General features: G+C 41.0%; 2 protein-coding genes across 7 annotated transcripts in view; one reads left to right on the top strand and one right to left on the bottom strand.

Moving 5' to 3' along the window:
* Positions 1-11,029, bottom strand: part of LOC101555821 (uncharacterized) — a 32,133-nt gene extending 21,104 nt beyond the window's left edge. Inside the window, exon 1 of one of the 4 annotated variants that reach the window (XM_055129891.1) lies at positions 10,933-11,029. Coding sequence is in view for 1 of the 4 variants with exons in the window: in XM_004612116.2 (XP_004612173.2) it covers positions 10,517-10,613 (97 nt within the window). In the remaining 3 variants the exon portion in view is untranslated. Of the gene's footprint in view, positions 1-10,050; positions 10,164-10,516; positions 10,671-10,932 lie in introns of those variants that run through there. The other 3 variants (XM_004612116.2, XM_055129889.1, XM_055129890.1) reach the window with 3 other exon arrangements.
* A 2-nt stretch (positions 11,030-11,031) lies between these two features.
* Positions 11,032-19,443, top strand: part of SRP54 (signal recognition particle 54) — a 74,931-nt gene continuing 66,519 nt past the window's right edge. The window contains exons 1-2 of one of the 3 annotated variants that reach the window (XM_055129884.1): positions 11,032-11,260; positions 17,607-17,743. The gene's annotated coding sequence lies outside the window, so the exon portion shown is untranslated. The remainder of the gene's footprint in view (positions 11,261-17,606; positions 17,744-19,443) is intronic. The other 2 variants (XM_004612117.2, XM_055129887.1) reach the window with 2 other exon arrangements.

Below are 19,443 nucleotides of genomic sequence, written 5' to 3'. Positions count from 1 at the left end.
AGTTTCACTCTAGAGTTCTTAACCTCAGGGCCAGAGAGAGATAGTGCAGCAGGTATGATGCTTGTCTTGCACACATCAAATAGGGTTCAGAGCAAGGACCTTACCTGCTGCACTATCCCCAGCACCTTATCTGGTCCCCCCAACCCACCAGGAGTGAACCCTAAGCACAGTTAGGAGTAGCCCAAAAACCAAAGAAAAAAAGATTAAAAACAAACAAAAAATCCCTCTATAGATTACCAATCTAATCACTGTATATTTTGTGGTAGAGAGGAATACCCAGTGGTGCATGGGGGTCCATGCAGTGCCAGAGACTGAACTCATTGCATGTTCAAAGCATATGTTCCAGCCATCTGAGCAGTCTCCCTAGCAAAATATGTTTGTATACTTTCAATTCTCCGTACTCCCTCATAGAATTTTTGCTCTAGTTGTTTTCCATTTATATTGTATATTCCAGTTATATTTCCTACTTATTGTTCCTTTCAACTGTATGACCTTGCTTTCTACAATAAATCCCTGTCCGAGTTACTTCTAAATTTTACCTCCAGCCTTCACACCTTTATATCCTTACCTTAAATGATGAACAATGGGGAACTACTATTCATTCATATTCATATATTAGAAGACTATAAATTTTAAAAGTTGATGGGATTTTTGGTTCCAAACATGGTATCTCCCCTTACTTTTCTCTTCTAAATACAATTACATACCATAGTAGTAATTCAGTAAGTAATCAGAAAAGACCCTGAAATCGAAAAGAAGTTGGTGTATAGGAACCTCAATGCTTAAAGAAGTTCTCTTCAGTAAGTTCCCCGATTTTTTTTTTTTCTTTTTGGATCACACCCGACAATGCACAGGGGTCAGTCCTGGCTCTGCACTCAGGAATTACTCCTGGTGGTGCTTAGGGGACCATATGGGATGCTGGGAATCGAACCGGGGTTGGCGGCATGCAGGGCAAACACCCTACCCACTGTGCTATCGCTCCGGCCCCTCCCTGTTATGTTTTTGTTTTTAAATCTCCTCCACAGTCTGGAATGGGTATAGGGAAGCCTGCGGTGAGCAAAAGGGATAGTACATGGGGGTAGGGTGTTTGCCTTGCAAATAGTCAACTTTGGTTCCACCGCTGGTATCCTATTTGGTTCTTTAAAACCACCAGGAGTGATTCCTGAGCACAGAGCCAGGAGTAAGTCCTGAGTACAGCTGGTTGTGGCCCCAAAACAACAACCAAAAAAATCCCAAACAAGCAACAAAACCAAACCAAACCAAACCAAACCAAACCAAACCAAACCAAACCAAACCCAACCCAACCCAACCCAACAACCCCAGGAGAACCTACATCTCAGAACCACCAACAGGCATATCAATATGCCCTCTGCAAAAAGAACTAAGACAAGTCTGCTCTAATTAGCAACAGGACTGAGGAGCCTGACTCCTGACTCACATCCTTGGCACAAGTAGGTTCATCTGAGAGCATCAGAGGAGTCAGTTATCTCCAGGTCTTCAAACTAAGAACAGGAAGAGTCACAGGTCTGGCATCTCCCAGTTTGGAGTCAATAGCAGCAAGCAATCTAGGCCCCATATTGTTTGCTTATCCATGTGTGGAAGGCAGTCTGGTGACGTAAGGGCAGTGTGAGAATCTGATGTCCCACTGTAGGTAATGGCATAGACTGAATAGGAACCCCAGCAGGCAAAAGAACAAATCCAAATAGCGCTGCAAGGTCAATATACACTAAACTGTTGTAGGAGCTTAAGCCCCCAAATTAGGCACAGACAATTTAAGCAAAGCAACTGCCTGCTGAGAAGAGTCCTACAGGCAGTAAAGCAAGCAGGGCATTTGCCTTGCACATGGCCAACATGGCCAGGACCGGGAATGTCCCCAGGACTGCACACTGTTCCCTGAACCCACTAGGAATGATCCCTGAGTGTAAAGTCAGAAGTAAGCCCTGAGCATCACTGGGTGTTAATCCCGACCACCCCCCCAAAGCCATATAATATCCAAAATACCCAATATAAAATAAGAAATTACTCTGCTTATTAAGAATAGTAAAACTTAATTTGTATGAGAAATGGCAAACCTAGATACTAATAGCCAGGTGAATCAGAATTTAGATGATCAGACAATGATCTTATAGCACCCATCACAAAAAATGCTCCAATTAGTACACACCTCAGGTGTTACAACAGTTATTTCATTAAAATAAAAAATGTAAAAGCAATTTAGAATTCTTGTAACAAGTGAAAATGTAAATCAGCAAATGGGTTATGAAAAATAACATGAAAATTACAGAATTAAAAAATATAATGATTAAAGTCTCATATTTTGCTTAGGGGACCACACAATTCAAAGCATAAAACCAGGTCTTCCTGCATACTAAGCAGTGGCTCTGCACCTTGAGCCTATCTCTTCCGTGCTTTATTTTGATTCTTTTTCCCCTCCCACATCCAAAGGTGGTTGGGGGTGGAGAGGAATATACTCCCAGTTCTGTACCTAGTCCTGGGAGTCCTGAAGAACCATGTTGTGTTGGGGATCAAACCAGTCTCCTGCATGCATTCCAGTCCGCTGAGCTATTTCTCTGTTTTAAAACTTGTTAAATGGCCTCAAAAAGAGTGGAGATAATAGAAAAAACAAAAATAAGAAACAGTGAACTTGAGGACAGATTTTAAAATTCCAGAGAAAAAACAGACTGAAAAAAAAATTACAGTCTTGGGAATCCGTAGAATTGACATTGGTATGAAGATGAAAAGTATTTGAAGAAATATGTTCAACCCCCACAACCTCAAATTTGTTGAAATAAAACCCTGCACATTTAAGAAGCTGCCCCAAATCTAAATAGGACAGACCACAAAAAATCCACACATGGAGATATAATTCAACTTCTGAAAACAAAAGATGGAGAACAAATGTTAAAAGGAACCATAGAGAAGTGGTTCATTACTTATAAGGAAATACCAATACAAATGACAATGAATTATAAACTATTTTAATCTGGAAACCAAAAGGCAGTTATGATATTTTTCAAGTATTGGGGGAAAAAAAAGAATCACTACTGTGAATTTTACCTGGTGAAATTATACTTCCACACAAAAATAAAGACAGCCTCTATCCTCAGATACAGGAAAAATGAGAATTACTGCCACCAAACTGACTTCTAAAGGCTTGGAGCTTCAGAAGGAAAAAAGGGAGCAAATGAAATAGATTATCTTTATCATTAGTTTCTCAAGCATATTTGATGGTCAAATCAAAATGCATAAAACTATCTGGCATGCATTTTGATATTGTATTTTAAAAGTAGGAAAGGATAAAGGAAGTTTAATGGGTATTAAGATATAAAAATTTCCAACTAGGTGTAACATGCTGGTGCCAGTACATTGGTATGTAAAAGATTCCTATAGTAATAGTAGAGAAATCACAAAGAATATTATATAAAGAGGTATATGGGGACTGGAGCGATAGCACAGCGGGTAGGGCGTTTGCCTTGCACACGGCCAACCCGGGTTCGATTCCCAGCATCCCATATGGTCCCCTGAGCGCCGCCAGGAGTAATTCCTGAGTGCATGAGCCAGGAGTAACTCCTGTGCATTGCCGGGTGTGACTCAAAAAGCAGAAAAAAAAATGGAGATAAAGAGGTATATGACAAAACATAAACAAGGGATTACTGAAACACATCCCTAGAAAGGAAAGCAGAGCTTGAAGAAGAAAAGTAGTAGCAGTTGGGGGCACAGGAGATGGCATAGTGGCTAAAAGTGCACCTGCCTTACTGTTAGGAAAGATGAAGTTATAAAATTTGCTTATGAGTGGATGGTCATGGAGAGTATGCTAAGTGAAATGAGTCAGAAAGACAGAGACAGACATAGAAGGACTGCACTCGTTTGTGGAATATAAAATAACATAATAGGGCGCTGGAACTATAGTACAGAGGGTAGGGTGTTTGCCTTGCATGTGGCTGACCCGGGTTCAATTCCCAGCATTCCATACGGTCCCCTGGGCATTGTCAGGAGCAATTCCTGAGTGCAGAGACAGGAAAAACCCCTATACATCACTGGGTGTGACCCAAAAAGCAAAACAAACAAACAAACAAACAAACAAAATCCCCCCAAAACCATAATATGAGACTGACACCCAAGGACAGTAGACACAAGGGCCAGGAACACTGCTCCATAGTTGGAGGCCTGCTTCATGAGCTGGGGGAGAGGGTAGCTGGAATAGAGAAGAGATCACTAAGTCAGTGATGTTGGAGGGATCATTTGGGATGGGAGATGTGTGCTGAAAGTAGATAAAGGACCAAATGTGATAGCCTCTCAGTATCTATATTGCAAACCATAATGCCCAAAAGTAGAGAAAGAGTATGGGGGAAATTGTCTGCCATAGAGGCAGGGGGAGGGTTGGGATGGGAGTGTAGACACTAGGATGAAGGGAGCGGATACTGGGGACATTGGTGGTAGAAAATGTGTACTGGTGGAGGGATGAGTGTTTGATCATTGTATGACTGAAACTCAAACATGAAAGTTTTGTAACTGTATCTCACGATGATTCAATTAAAAAAAAAAAGCAAACAAATAACATAATACAAGAAAAAAAAAGTGCCTGCTTGCAAGTGTTGAAGCCAAGGGGTTGATCCCTGATACCACCCGTCTGCAGTGAGCACACTCACAGAGGCTGTGCTATCCACATTCCCAGTAAATGTGTGACCTCTAGTGAACAGACAGGTGTGTGACACCCTGCCCCACCTCCCCCTCAATGGTCCAGGCCAGTACAATAAACACTGCAGTCAGGTGTGTGTGACCTTTGATCACTACGACAACAGCAATAAGAGGGAAGGGTGAGAGGGAAAATAAAGCAAATAAAATTACTAGAGACAAAGAAAAGGAAGACTACAAAATTAAGAAGGGTTCAGCCAAAAGACAGAGCAATCTTAAATCTTTATACACCAAACAACTAAGCATGAACAGTGTGCAAATTAGGAGAAAGACATTTCGACAACCATATTTGGAGACTTCAATACCCCATTCTTAGCAATTGACAGAACTCCTTGGAAGAACATCAATGAAGAGATAGAACTAAAAATATCTTTTTCTTTCTTAGCTTTCTCTAATGTGCACAGTTCTGAGCTGAAGTGATATTATGGTAAGGCACTTGCCTTGCATATGGTGGACATGGGTCTGATCTCTGAAGCACAGAACCAAGAGTAAGTTTGGAACATCATTGAGTGTGGCCCCCAAACCAAAATAATAATAGTTATAGTAATCAAATAAAACGCATAGTCCATATGACATCTGAATAAGCTAAGGCTAAGTGAGTGCTGTGTTGGAGGAGTTCTCCCTCACTTCATCAGCCACTACCGCCTCACTGGGCTATGTCCACCCAGCACTAACTTGTACCATGGCCTGCTCTGAGCTTGCCTCCATCTACTCAGCCATGAAGTGAAATTTACAGAAGGTAAGATCAACCCTCTCATTAAAGCAGGCCATGCGAACATTGAGTCTCTCTGGCCTGGCTGGTCTGCAAAGGCCTTGGCTATTCTGCACTTGGAAATACCTGTAAAATAAGGGCTAAATGACCTTAACCAGCAGCATGTACTATCCCCTCCACCACTGTTGCCTAAGAGGAAGAGAAGAAAGTGGAAGTAAAGAAAGAATTTGAGGAGTAGGGTGATGACACAAGCTTTTTGACATACACTTCCCTTGTAATGTGTTTAAAAAATAAAATCATTAACCAATGGGACCTAATTGATGCGTTTATAAATCTACTATAGTAGAAAGCAAATTTTTCCCCATGAACCCATAGTACATTCATTAAGAACAGCCATTACCTTGGTTATAAAACCAAATATTTATACATTTAAAATAATTAAAATCATACAGAATAACTTTTCTGCCCACAATTCAGTCAAAATAGGGATCGGCAATAGAAACAATAAATCACCAAACTCAGAAATTAAATAGCACATTTGAACATAGGAATAGCAGGCTAGAGAGACAGGACTGTGGGTAAAGATGTTTGCCTGCATGTAGGAACCCTGGTTTGATCCCCCAAGTGAGCACTACTAGGAGTGACCTTTGAGCACAGAACCAGAATATCCCGGAGTACTATTGTTTTGACCCAAAAATCATAAAGCAAACAAAACCCCAAGTAGCTATAATAATCGGACAATGTGGTAATGGTTAGTAAGATATACATAAATCAATGGAAGAAAACAAAGGATTCAGAAATAGATGCACACAAAACAATTTAGCTGATTTTCAAAGGTAACCTTTCCAAAAATGGTGCTGTAGCAAATGGACATCAATAGGCAGAAAAATGAACTTCAAACTAAACTCCCCCCCCCTTTTTTTTGTGCTTTTGGGACATATCCTACTTCCAGCTGTGTGCTCACTCCCAGAGATGCTCAGGGAACCACGTGATGCTGAGGATTGAATATATTGGGTTATGTTTACAAAAATTAACTTGAATCAAAAATTAAATGTGACAGCCAAACTGGTAAAACACATAACATGTGTGAGGTCCTGAGTTCATTCCCAGAACCATGTGACTCCTGAGTACTGCTGGGTGTAACTAAACAGAGTCCTTGAACTTAACATCAAAAGCATATTTATAAAGGGAAAAATATAAACTGGATCTCATCAAAAGTTTTGTTTTGCGAAAACTCTAAGAGGATAAGCAAATAGACCAGGATAAATATTTTTAAGACACACATCTTCAATAAAAAACTTGCATTTAAAACAGATAGGCCTTCAAACCAATATAAAAATTAAAAGTGAAAAATCTGTAGGGCTGGAGAGGTAGAAAAGGTAGCATGCTTGCTTTGCATGCGACTGACTTGAACTCAGTCCTCGGCACCATATATGGTTCCCTGACCCTCTCTAGGAGTGATTCCTGAGTACAGAGCCAGGATTAACCCCTGAGCACTACTGGGTTTGGCCCAAAGACCCCTCTCCCAGAAGCAATGAATATATATATTAGTTTTGTTGCTGGTTTTGGAGGAAAGCAATAACTTTTTCCATCAGTTCCATTTTTTTTGTATATACCCTTTTTCAGATCAAGAATGTTCTGTTCTCTTTACCAAGGAAGAAATACGAATGGCCAAAAGGCACATGAAAAAGTGCTCTACATCACTAATCATCAGAGAGATGCAGATCAAAACAACCACGAGATACCACCTCACACCACAGAGACTAGCACACATCCAAAAGAACAAAAGCAGCCGCTGTTGGTGAGGATGTGGGGAGAAATGGACCCTTCTACACTGCTGGTGGGAATGCCGACTGGTTCAGCCCTTCTGGAAAACAATATGGACGATTCTCAAAAAATTAGATATCGAGCTCCCATTTGACCCAGCAATACCACTGCTGGGCATATATCCCAGAGAGGCAAAAAAGTATAATTGAAACAACATCTGCACATGTATATTCATCGCAGCACTGTTTACAATAGCCAGAATCTGGAAAAAACCCGAATGCCCTAGAATGGATGACTGGTTGAGGAAACTAGTACATCTATACAATGGAATACTATGCAGCTGTCAGAAAAAAGGAGGTCATGAATTTTGTATTTAAGTGGATCGGCATGAAAAGTTTCATGCTGAGTGAAATGAGTCAGAAAGAGAGAGACAGACATGGAAAGATTGCACTCATCTAGGGTATATAGAAAACAGAGTGGGAGACTAACACCCAAGAATTGTAGAAATAAGTACCAGGAGGTTGACTCCATGGCTTGGAGGCTGGCCTCACATTCTGGGGAAAGGGCAACTCAGAGAAGGGATCACCAACTATAATGTAGTCGAAGGCCATGTGGGGGAAGGGAGTTGCGGGCTGAATGAGGGCTAGAGACTGAGCACAGTGGCCACTCAACACCTTTATTGCAAACCACAACAGCTAATTAGAGAGAGAGAACAGAAGGGAATGCCCTGCCACAGTGGCAGGGTGGGGTGGGGGGGAGATGGGATTGGGGAGGGTGGGAGGGATGCTGGGTTTACTGGTGGTGGAGAATGGGCACTGGTGAAGGGATGGGTTCCCAAACTTTGTATGAGGGAAGCATAAGCACAAAAGTGTATAAATCTGTAAATGTGCCCTCACAGTGATTCACTAATTAAAAATAAATAAATAAATTTATAAAAAAAACAAAAAACAAAAACAAAAAAAAATAGAATGTTCTGTTCTATTCCTAGTTACTATGAATTTTAATCAGGAAAATATTGGATATGTCAAAAATTCTTTCTACATCTACTGAGATAACCATACACTTTTAATAATTTAAACTGATTGGCCTTTTAAATTAAACCAACAATGCATTTCTGATATAAAAACCACTTGCACATAATGCAGTACTCTTTTCATGTATCACAGTAATTTTTTTCTGTGGGTGCACACTCAGAGGTGCTCAGGGCTCTGTACTCAGAGATCACCTCTGGAAAATCATGTGTGGTGATTGGGCAAATGCCTTAATCTAGGCACTGTTTCTCTAACCCCTCAACTCCTTTTAAAAAATGCAATAGGGATAAGAGTATAATTATTTGATAGAAAAGTCATTAAGTACCCATCTTTCTTTGTTTGTTTTTTGTTTGGGGGCCACACAAAGTGATGCCCGGGTCTGCACTCAGCAATCACTCCTGGCAGTGCTGGGATGCCACAGGGAATATCGGGGATCAAATCTGGGTAAGGTCTTATGCAAGGCAAGTGCCTTACCTACTGTACTATGGCTCCAACCCTCTTTTTTGATTTTTAATTAAAAAATGTAACTGATTACCTCAAATACATGATAATTTTCACAAATATATGGATTCAATACAGATGAGAAAACCTTTAAGTTATATGAATACTTCTTCAATGGTAATGCAATATAGAACTGTAACAGTTTGTTAGTTGATAAATTTTAGCGGATCTCAGGCTTTGACTTTTAGCTCTGTGATAACACCCAAGAACTTCTAGCAGATCTGTAGTTGCTGGTCAACAAAATATTCAACTCTGCACAGTTCAAAAGATTTAAGTACAATAAAGGTCTAAGTAAAATAAAGGTCTTCTAAAAGCTTCCAGTCATCCATCTACTGTTTTTGTCCTTAAGAATATAAAAAATTTCCTGAGAAATATGTTAATTTCCAATAGCAGATCCTAATTTTCTCCTTTCATAACTTGATTCTTAGCTGTTAGGTGCTACTGATATGACTTTCTCATTTGTTTATGCATATTCAGAGAAAATTCAGAGGCTCCAGGATAACTAACAGATAGCTGTTTCAATGTATTTTTTTCATGCTTAGTGGGACCACACTTGTACTTTCCTTTCAGGCCCTTTCTCTGACTGATCCTGTATCCTTGTACAAACCTCACTTTACACTCATAATGGAAACAGGAGATGGAAGTCCCAGGATCAGAATGAATGAGTCGAAGTGCTGATCCTGCTATATTTGTAATCTTACATTTTGCTTTTTGACCACGTCCAGGAAAACTGGGTGTGTGTTAGGAGAGGGGTGGATGCTAGAGTGGATGCTAGAGTGGAAGGGTTTCTTTCCTGCTTGGCCAATCCTGTGGTGTGGATCAAACCTGACCCAGCGAGCACCTCCAAAGTTGGCCCTGGGAGTCCTGGGCCGGCCTCTCAGGGGCTTGAAGCGCAACATCTTGGTCCTAAGCCCCGAAAACGCACGCGGGCAGTTTGGTGGCGTAAGTCGGGGCCCAAAATGAAATCGCGAACCCAGAACTAAGAGGCATGTTTAACGTCACCAGTGTGTATGAAAATAGCCCTGGGAATTCGTGTTTAGAGGAATCGCGGCTAAAAGTTTAACAATGACTCAACGGGGACTATCCTCTCTTCTTGCGCTTTCACCACAGTATTCACTTTTTGAAGCAATTTCTTTTCCCATACCTCACCCACATTTCCTCGATTCTAACGTATGTGCGTGTGTTGTTTTTCGCTATTTTTAATTCTACCAACCGCTGAACACCACAGTGGTGGGCAGGTGCGCGCAGGCATCCCGCGGGGCATCCCCCAGCGTGTCCCGGCCTCCCCCCGCCCCGCCCCCGACGTCAGTCGTCGGCCCTGGGGACCCCTTTCCCCTGCCTCACCCTCGCCTGAGGAAAAACGCCTGGAGACCCGCAATTTCAGGAAACAAACGCCCCTGCCACAGGGGCAGAGCTTCCCGCTTCAGAGCCTAAAACTCGTCCCACGGGGCGTGCTTTCAGTAACCGCCTCTGGGTCGTAAGCGGCGTGAGGGGGCCGCGCGAACTCTCCTCTCCGCCCTCAGGAAGTTGGAGCGGGTGGTCCGAAGACCGCGGCGCGATCACAGAAACGACACGAGACGCCGCTGTGTCGTCCCGCGCCCACTCCAGAGCGGGACTCGAAATCCTCCGAGGTCAGAGAGAAAGACGAGTGCCTGGGTCCACCCGCTCGCGAGCCGACTGGGGACTCGCGCGGCGACCTCAGGGAGAAAGCTTTACTTTTTTTTTTTTTTTTTTTTTGCCTCGCCCCTCGTCCAGTTCCCCACAGCATATCACGCCCCGACCGCCTGCCTCTCGGGATGCGCCGGCTTACTGGTAGTTCGCATCCACTGGAGCAGTGCCGGAAGGTCGGCCGGGGCCGTCGTCCGCAGCAGCTGCAGGACCGCGGTCCTGGCCTCCGGGAATTCCATGCTGGAGATGCCCCAGGTGAGGGCCAGGGCCGCACTGCACACGCGCACGCACACACCGGTCACAGCCCCGCCCCCTCGCTGGAGCCCCGCCCCCTTCCGGAGTTCTCCCGTGCGCCGGCGAACCCTGACAATCCCACCCCCGCCGTCCCCTCCGAGCCGGCAGGGCCCGGCTTGGCCACTCTTTAGGCCCTCGAGGGCGGACTGCTTTCCTGAGATCTTCCCATTTCCTTCTCCCCGCCCCCATGAATTAATTGGCCGCTGCAGAGACTGAACGATAGAAAAAACGAACACCCAAAGTCTAGGGAAAGCAAACAGACACCTCAAATAACCCGCCTTCACCAAAGGAACCTGGCGGGTGCCCCGGAAGCGGAAGTGGATCCCCTCTGAAGAAAGGCTGGACTACTCGGAGTGGTGACGTTTCCTCATTGGGCGGAAGGTTCGGTGGCAGTCGTCGGTCTTCCAGCTGGTGGGAGTTGGCGTCGCGGTGCTGGGCGCTGGGACCCTAGTGTATGTCGTTCGGGAAGTCCGGCTTTGGAATCGCCCGGCTGTGTCTGATCCCAGCTCTCGGTGGTGTCCTCCCGCGCCGTGGGGCTTAGCGAAGAAATCCCCGGCCCCTTTGGGCCAAGGCGGCTACGGTGCCTTTTGCGGTAAGTATTTTGCTCTTTCCCGCCCGGGACCGCGAACTGGCAGCTGGGGGCAGCTCCGGACCTCCTCAGGGGGCTGGAGAGACTCGGACGGAGAATCGTCTGACCTGGCCTCCGGCAGTCGTCAGCAAAATCGAGGTGCTCTGGCCCACTTTCATTGCGTGTCGCCCCGTCCCGAAGTTGCTTTGTTTTTGTTCAGTTTTTTTTTTTAATTTATGACCCTTGTAAGTTGCCTTCCGATTTGCCCGAACCCAATAGAGATGAAGGCCTGAGTCTTTAGCTGTTCTGTTGAAAGATTTAGGTGTGACAGCTTGCCCCGAAAATATTCCGACGTGGACCAGATTTTTGTTTTGCCCTGTTTGCTCTGATTCCCACACTTCCCTGCTTCCGGTGGGTGTGGGTGTTCAGTAAGTGGAAAAGGACTCTTGTTATCAATAACCGCGCTAGTGGGCACTTAAGAGATTATGATGGCCTCCCCTCCCCTCAACTCTCTTCTCAACTCTCCTCTCCCCCCTCCCCTCTCCTCTCCTTTCCTTCCCCCCCTCCCCTCTCCCCTCCTCTCCTAAACTTTCCGCTCCTAAACTCTCCTGTTGGCGTTCTCGATGCTGTTCTCGCCCAGCTCTTTGATCAGCTTAATTCAGCAAAGTATGTTCTCTTCCTTAGCTGGAGGAATACAGAAATGAATGATATTCCCTGTCTTTGAGAGTTAACACCAAAGTGAGACAGAGAGAGGGGCCCATAATATACGTTGTATCAGGCCGAGGAATGAGAAACTTAGAAAGGTATAGAGTCGTGCGAGTTTGGGGAACGCTGCCGAGAGTGAGTGTGCGCCTTAGCAGATATGAGACCTTGAGCAAATTGCATTTCCAGTCCCTGCCTCAGTTTCCTTCCCTACCTGACACACTGGTGAGCATGAAAGATGAGAGTGTTTGGAATAGTGCCTACAATAGAACAATGGTGATGCCAAAAGAGAGGGAAAATAATTTCTCTCCAATTTCCTTTTCTTGATTTATTTTTAAATATGGTCAACCAATGTTATCTGAAGCTAGAGTAGTTGTCCAGCCTGTAGGCCACTTGTTTTGCCTACAGCTGACCCAGGTTCAATCCCCAATACCACATATGGTGATATGAGCGATCCCTGAGTGCAGAGCCAGGAATAAGCTTTGAACACGGCCTGGTGTGCTCTCCAAATAACAAACAACAGAAAACTAGAAAAGATCCCCAAACAGCTAGTGTTATCAGAGTGAATACAAAATGTTTTGTAAAAGCATCCTTAGGCCTTCCAGATTACTGGAACTTCACCTGCCAAAGGAATGATGAGCATAAATAGTAGCTTTTTTTGTTTTGTTTTGATTTTAAAGACTGATTTCTGTATGCCTTTGAAAAGTAATTACTAAAGGGTTTAGTCCCTTTGACTATTCTTGCTTTTAGTTGAGTCTCCTTTTACTTTAGATCCTTTGCTCTTTTGACATTTGCTCTTACTGAGATGGTCTTTCATAGCTTTTTCTTCGTGAATTCTCTTCATCCATGACTTCCATGCCATTATCCTTGTACATCAACCGATTCGTTATCTTTTTAAGTAGCTGTGTCTTAGAAGAGTTAGCATTCTTTATTTTCTTCAAATTCAATAGATCCAAAGACAAACTTGCTATCCACTTTCTCTCTCTTCATTACACAAACATGTGTAAAAGCAGTGATTGTTACTGTTTTTGAATATGAACTTCTTTCTAGTTGTAATACATATTTATATTTTTAGTTTTTGTGTGTATTCAATACCTAACTTGAGTAGTAACACTTCACAAATCATTTTTAAAGTTCTTTAAACTTTTTCTCTGTTAGCATTCAAACCAATTTCTCTTTAATGCTTCCATTCATTCGTTAATGGCATTGCTGGACATTTAAACTAGAGTTCCCTATACTCATCTTTGCATTTGTTTCTCCTGTATTCTCCACAGTATTTATTAATTAGGTCCAGTAGGTTCTGCTTAATGGGTTAATCCTTTCCTTGAGCACAGAGTCAGAGATAATCCCTGAGTACCATTAATTGTGACCCCAAAACTCCCTCCCCGAAGTAGAATGAGTTTTTAAATTTGCAAATAATTTTTTTTTTACTGAAGAGATAATTCCCTGACATAACTGAATGTAGTCATTGGTGCAAAATTAAGGCAAGGAAGTTAGTGGTAGTTTAATGGTAAATTTGTCTTCTGAAGTTAATATAGAAGTATTTGTTAAATTGCTATAACTTATTGGAGTTAGAGTTTTCTCATGCTAGGACTATTCTTAAAGCAACAGTGGGTTTTTGATGAATGAAAATGTAATTGAAAACAAGTTGCCTCTCCTTTTCAACACCTAGCATATCACTTTAATTCTCACAAGAGGGGGTACGAAGTGGAGCTGGTAGGGCGTTTGCTTTGCACTCTGCAGACCCAGATTCAATCCCAGGCATCCCATATGGACCCCCTGTGTACCATCAGGAATAATTCCTGACTATAGAGCCTGGAATAATGCCTAAGTGTTGCTGGCTGTGGCCCAAAAACCAGAAAAAAGAATCTAGTTCTTACAAGCACTTGAGAATAATTATTTTTCCCTTGACTTAAGATATTAATTAAAATGATTATCACCATCCAGAGATGACAAAAACTATTTTCTAATAATTTTATCAAGATGAAATTCATATCACAAATTTTCTGAAAGTAACAATTTAGTGGTTTTTAATGTATTTACAGTTATCCACTTATTACCACAATCAATTTGAGAACATTTTTATCACATTATAGACAAACCAAATACATACTGACCAACTCTCCTTATTTTCTCCAACTTCCAAGTCCTAAGTCCTATCCATTTTCAGTCTCTAAATTTGTCTTTGCATTCCATATTAATGGAATTTTAAAATATGTCATTGGCTCCTTTTACTTAGCGTAATGTTTCCAAGATTCATTCATTTGGGGGCCAGAGCAATATTATACATCAGGTTAAGGCGCTTGACTTGCACGCTGCTGGCTCAGGTTCAGTCCTAGCACTCATATGGTGCTCAAGCCACTGCCAGTAGTGATCTTTGAGTGCAGAACCCAAAGTAAACTCTGAGCACAGCCAGCTGTAGCCTAAAAACAAAAACCAACCCCCCAAATTATTTATTTTGTATCATTTGTCAGTCACTGTCACTGTCATCCGGTTGCTTATCAATTTGCTCGAGTGGGCACCAGTAACGTCTCTCATTGTGAGACTTAACGTTACTGTTTTTGGCATATCGAATATGCCACGGGTAGCTTGCCAGGCTCTGCCTTTCGGGCGCGATACTCTCGGTAGCTTGTTGGGCTCTCCGAGAGGGGCTGCATGAAAGGCAAACGCTCTACTGCTATGCTATCACTCCAGCCCCATTTATCAGTACTTTCTTTAATTTTATTTTTATAAAATTTTACACAATAATTCATTACGTTTAATATTCAAACACCAATCCCACCACTATTGCACCTTCCCACCACCATATTTCAAATGTTTCCACTCTAAATTTCAAATTGTGCCCCCAAAGCAGAACTGAAACAATTAATTTTGAATTGCTTAGTATGAATAATCCGCTAAAAATGGTCCAATAAAGTTTCCTTCTAGGAAAGTGTGTGAAGATTGTTGTATTTCATCCTGGAGCCATTAAGCCCTTGTAATAATTTATTTCGTGTTATTAAAATCTAACCTTTTGTTTTCTGGATGGTCTACCACAATTTTACATACATCTTTACCAGTTGAATGGTGTTTGGATTATTTGCACTTTTTATTTTTGTTTTGTTTTGCTTTTTTAGGCCACATCACTATACTACTACTCTGGCCCCAGAAATAAAAGCTTTCACTTTTATTTTTATTTATTTTTTGGCTACTATGGTTAATGCTGACAGTAGCATCCTTGTGTAAGTTTTATTTTTATATGGTCTCCGCAGCGGTGCTTGGGGTCTACCAGGGCTGTACCTGCCTGGGATGGAACTCAGGGACCCCAGTCCTTGATCTGTCCCCTTGAGCAAGTAGTATGAATTTAGGTACTTTGGATGTACTTAGGAGTGGAATTGCTGAATCTCTCAGAGTTTCAAGTTCTGGGGAATTATCAGATTGTTTCCAAAAGATTACAGCATTTCCATTCACACAGGCAGTGCATAGGGGTTCTGCTTCCTCTGCATTTCTACAACTCTTACTATCTTGTTTTTTTGATTATATCTTTTTTAGTGTATGTGAAGTAATAATCTTAGTGAACCTCTGGTTTACATTTCCCTGGTGACTAATGTAATTTTTTTGAATCGTTTATAATTTATAGGTTGTATAATATTTATGCATATAGTTTTGCATTCAACTTTTAGAATAATTCAGGCATTAGCACATTTAAAAAATAATTTATCTTATTTCTGCTTCCCTCTTTACCCCCTACAGCCATAATTTTTATAAAACCTTGCTTGATTTTTTTTTTTTCGTGATTCGTGATTCATATTTAATAAACATTAGTATTTTACTTTAGGTACAAGAAACTCAATTACCAGAAATTCAAAGGAAGGCTTATGTAGAGTTTTCAGTAACTTATGGTATACATGGAAATATTATACACATATAATTCACATGCATAAAATATGAGATATGCACAGTCAAATGCCAAATTAATATTCATATGTAACATACCATAATATTAAATAACAACCTCACTAAAATAATTTTAATTAATTATTTATTATTTTATAATCTATTTATTTTTTATTTATTATTTATATGAAAAGACATATTATAGGAATTTATGAGTCATGCTGGTCTTTTTTTATTATTTATTTTTTAATTAGTGAATCACCGTGAGGGTACAGTTACAGATTTATACATTTTTGTGCTCATGTTTCCCTCATACAAAGTTTGAGAACCCATCCCTTCACCAGTGCCCATTCTCCACCACAAATAAACCCAGCATCCCTCCCACCCCCCTAATCCCATCTCCCCCTACCCCACCTGCCACTGTGGGAGGGTATTCCCTTTTGTTCTCTCTCTCTCTAACTAGGTGTTATGGTTTGCAATAAAGGTGTTGAGTGGCCATTGTGTTCAGTCTCCCTTACTTGATTTTTTTTTTCTTTTTGGGTCACACCCAGCAATGCTCAGGGGTTACTCCTGGCTTTGCACTCAAGAATTACTCCTGGCAGTGCTTGGGGGACCATATGGGATGCCGGGGATCGAACCCGGGTCGGCCGCGTGCAAGGCAAATGCCCTACCTGCTGTGCTCGCTGTGCTGTCACTCCGGCCCTCCCTTGCTTAATTTTTATATTAAAAAATTAATCTACAGGAATGTGTTATATAAAATTATTATTGGTAGTTATCAAATTGGCGTATTCGATATGCCAAAAACAGTAACAAGTCTCACAATGGAAGCGTTACTGGTGCCCACTCGAGCAAATCAATGGACAATGGGAGGACAGTGCTACAGTGCAGTGCTACAGTTTTCAAGTTCAAGAGGGGATAAGGTTAGGGGAATTGTCTTTTCTACCTTATATTTCTGTAATGCTTGAGGTATTACAATAAACATCCTTTAGTAATCATAAAACATAAATTAGATAAACTGTTTCCTTGGAGGACTAAGGAGATTCTGGATAAAAATAATTCCTAAATTTAAACCATAATTAGCTTTACAATAATTATTCAAATATAATAATCTTAACAAATAAAATATTTTTTCCCATTTTGTTAACTTTTTTGTGATCTTAGACAGTGTACATGCTATGCAAAATTCAGTATTACTTACTGTTATGCCAGGAAATCAAGAATTAGTTATGGAACATTGACTAGTTCATATATAAGTATATAGTGTTAGAATGATTTTTCTAAAGATACTGACTTGAAAATAATATTGTATAGACTTGTATTCTGATATTGATCCAGTAAGTTAGTCACTGACTGGAGCTATGAGGTTCTGAGATTGTTTTTAAATAGGGATTTTTGTTGGAATAGGATTTGGGTCTCTCATCAGTAGAATATGTTATATAGTCTTTGATAAGACAAAATTCTGCAGGGACATTTATAGTACTTTATGTCAAGAAAATGGCTGTTTGGACACTCCAGTTTCTGTTGAATAATTGCTAGATAATTATAATGGGTATTGAAACTTAATGATTTCAAGGGTAGTTCCTGAGTTATAGTATAGGCACTTTTGAAAATTTACAGTTTATTCACATTTCAAGTAACATAGGGAAATCCAGTTGGTATCGTTTCAACAAAGGAAGGAGATAGTTAATATATTAGACACTTCCAGACAATTTTTATATTTATTATCTCATTTAATCCTCACAACAGCCCTCCGGGGTAATTTCCTTGATAATGTATTATCTCCATTTTGCAGGTGAGGAAAGTGAGGCTCAGAGAGATTAAGTAACTTGCCCAAAGTAACACAGCCAGTATGTAACAGAGCTGGGATTTGAATCCAAGTCTGTCAGACTCCAAAGCCCATGCTCTTTCCAGTACTTCACACTGCAGCAGGTGAGTATGATACCTGGCCCTGTGCTTGCCATACTTAGAGCACCCCAGACTTGAGCCTGTTTTTATTACTTCACAAGTTCTAGCTGTTAGGATTATGTGTGACTTGGGCCAAGATCGGTGCTTGTGTATCCTGATTGCACTGGTACTTTTAAGTTCTCTCTGGACATTGCAGTCACTTTCCCATGAAAAGAAATAGGTATCTTTGCTTTCAAAATATGATTTCTTACAGTAGTAAAATTTCTTCCTGAAGTTTACAGATTGCTTTTTTTTTTTTTTACAGATTGCTATTGCTCATGTTCTAGAACAAAGGTTCTTAAACTTATTTGGCCTTTTTTTTTTTTTTTTCATCACATTTTTCATCCATCCACTGCTTTGGGAAGCAGTGGTCTTAAACCTAAAATTTCATACCCAGAAATTTAATACTTCAGGAAGTCATTTTGCCTTTGCCCCCCTATTTCCTAACCTACTTATATCATAACGTTGTTTAGTCTAGAAAGTAGCTCATCGGTCAAGCTTGTGTTCACATTTATGAAAACCCTTGTTTAATTCCAGGCACATGCACCAAAAATTAGTGTGAAGGTAGAATGAGATAATAGATATTAAACTATGAAGTACTACACAGTAATCTTTTATCTTTCCAACAGCCTTATCTAAGTAGATTCCTCCCTCTAGTATACACAAACTTCAATAAATTGCTTTAGATAGCTAAGAGAATTTTGAGTGTGCTTGAGTGTTAAATTACTCCAATTTGGCAGTGTTAGCTATTAAACATTAGAAAGAAATGTTTGCATTTTAGTGTGTATAGTAGAAATACTAAAGTTAGTTTTTAAGAATCTTGTGAAATGCTTTATTATAAATTTCTGAAGTTATAAGGGCAAGTGAATATTAATCTGTAAAATGTCAATTACATAGTCATTGATTTTAATTTTGTTTCCTTGAAGAGATTTTTGTAGGTTCTATTATGACTTTGGTTTCATGGTTTTGCTTTTTTCCTTGAGGACCAATATATTGCTCACTCAGAGTTACATATTTTTGCTTTTTGGGGGCACACCTGGCATTGCTTGTGAATTACTCTTGATGGTGCTTGTGGGACCATTATGCGGTACAGAGACTTGAACCTGAGTTGGCAACTTGCAAGGCAAGTACCGTAACCCCTGTACTATCTATCTACAAGACTGAGGACAAATGAAATCCAGAGGTAATAGGAAAGAGCAAAAGAGATGAAAATCCCTATTCTCATGAGATTACATTTGGGGGATTATGGACCACAAACATTACAAAGTAATATTTTGGTCTGGAGACATAGTATAGCAGGTAGGGCACTTCTCTTGCATGAGGCTGATCCTGGTTCTGTCCCTAGCACTGCAAATGGTCTACTGAGCACTACCAGGAGTGATCTCTTAGCATGAGTCAGGAGTAAGCCCTGAACACAGCTAAGTGTGGTCCAAAACAAAAAGTCAACTGCATTATCAGTATTATTATTATTACATATTATTATTACATATTATTAGTATTATTACAATAAAACCACAAAAATGTTGATATTAGAACAATGAGGAAACCAAATGGGGGAGTGGCAGCTTTAAACAAATGACTGGGGAAGACCTCATTAAGGTATTGCATCTTGGGGCCAGGGAGATAGCTCAAAGGGCTAGTGCTCGTGTTACCTATGTAAGAGGCCTAGGTTCCATCCCAGGTAC

The sequence above is a fragment of the Sorex araneus genome, chromosome 3 (assembly GCF_027595985.1).
Source record: "Sorex araneus isolate mSorAra2 chromosome 3, mSorAra2.pri, whole genome shotgun sequence".
NCBI classification, from domain to species: Eukaryota; Metazoa; Chordata; class Mammalia; order Eulipotyphla; family Soricidae; genus Sorex; species Sorex araneus.
This window is presented reverse-complemented; position numbering and strand designations above follow the sequence as displayed.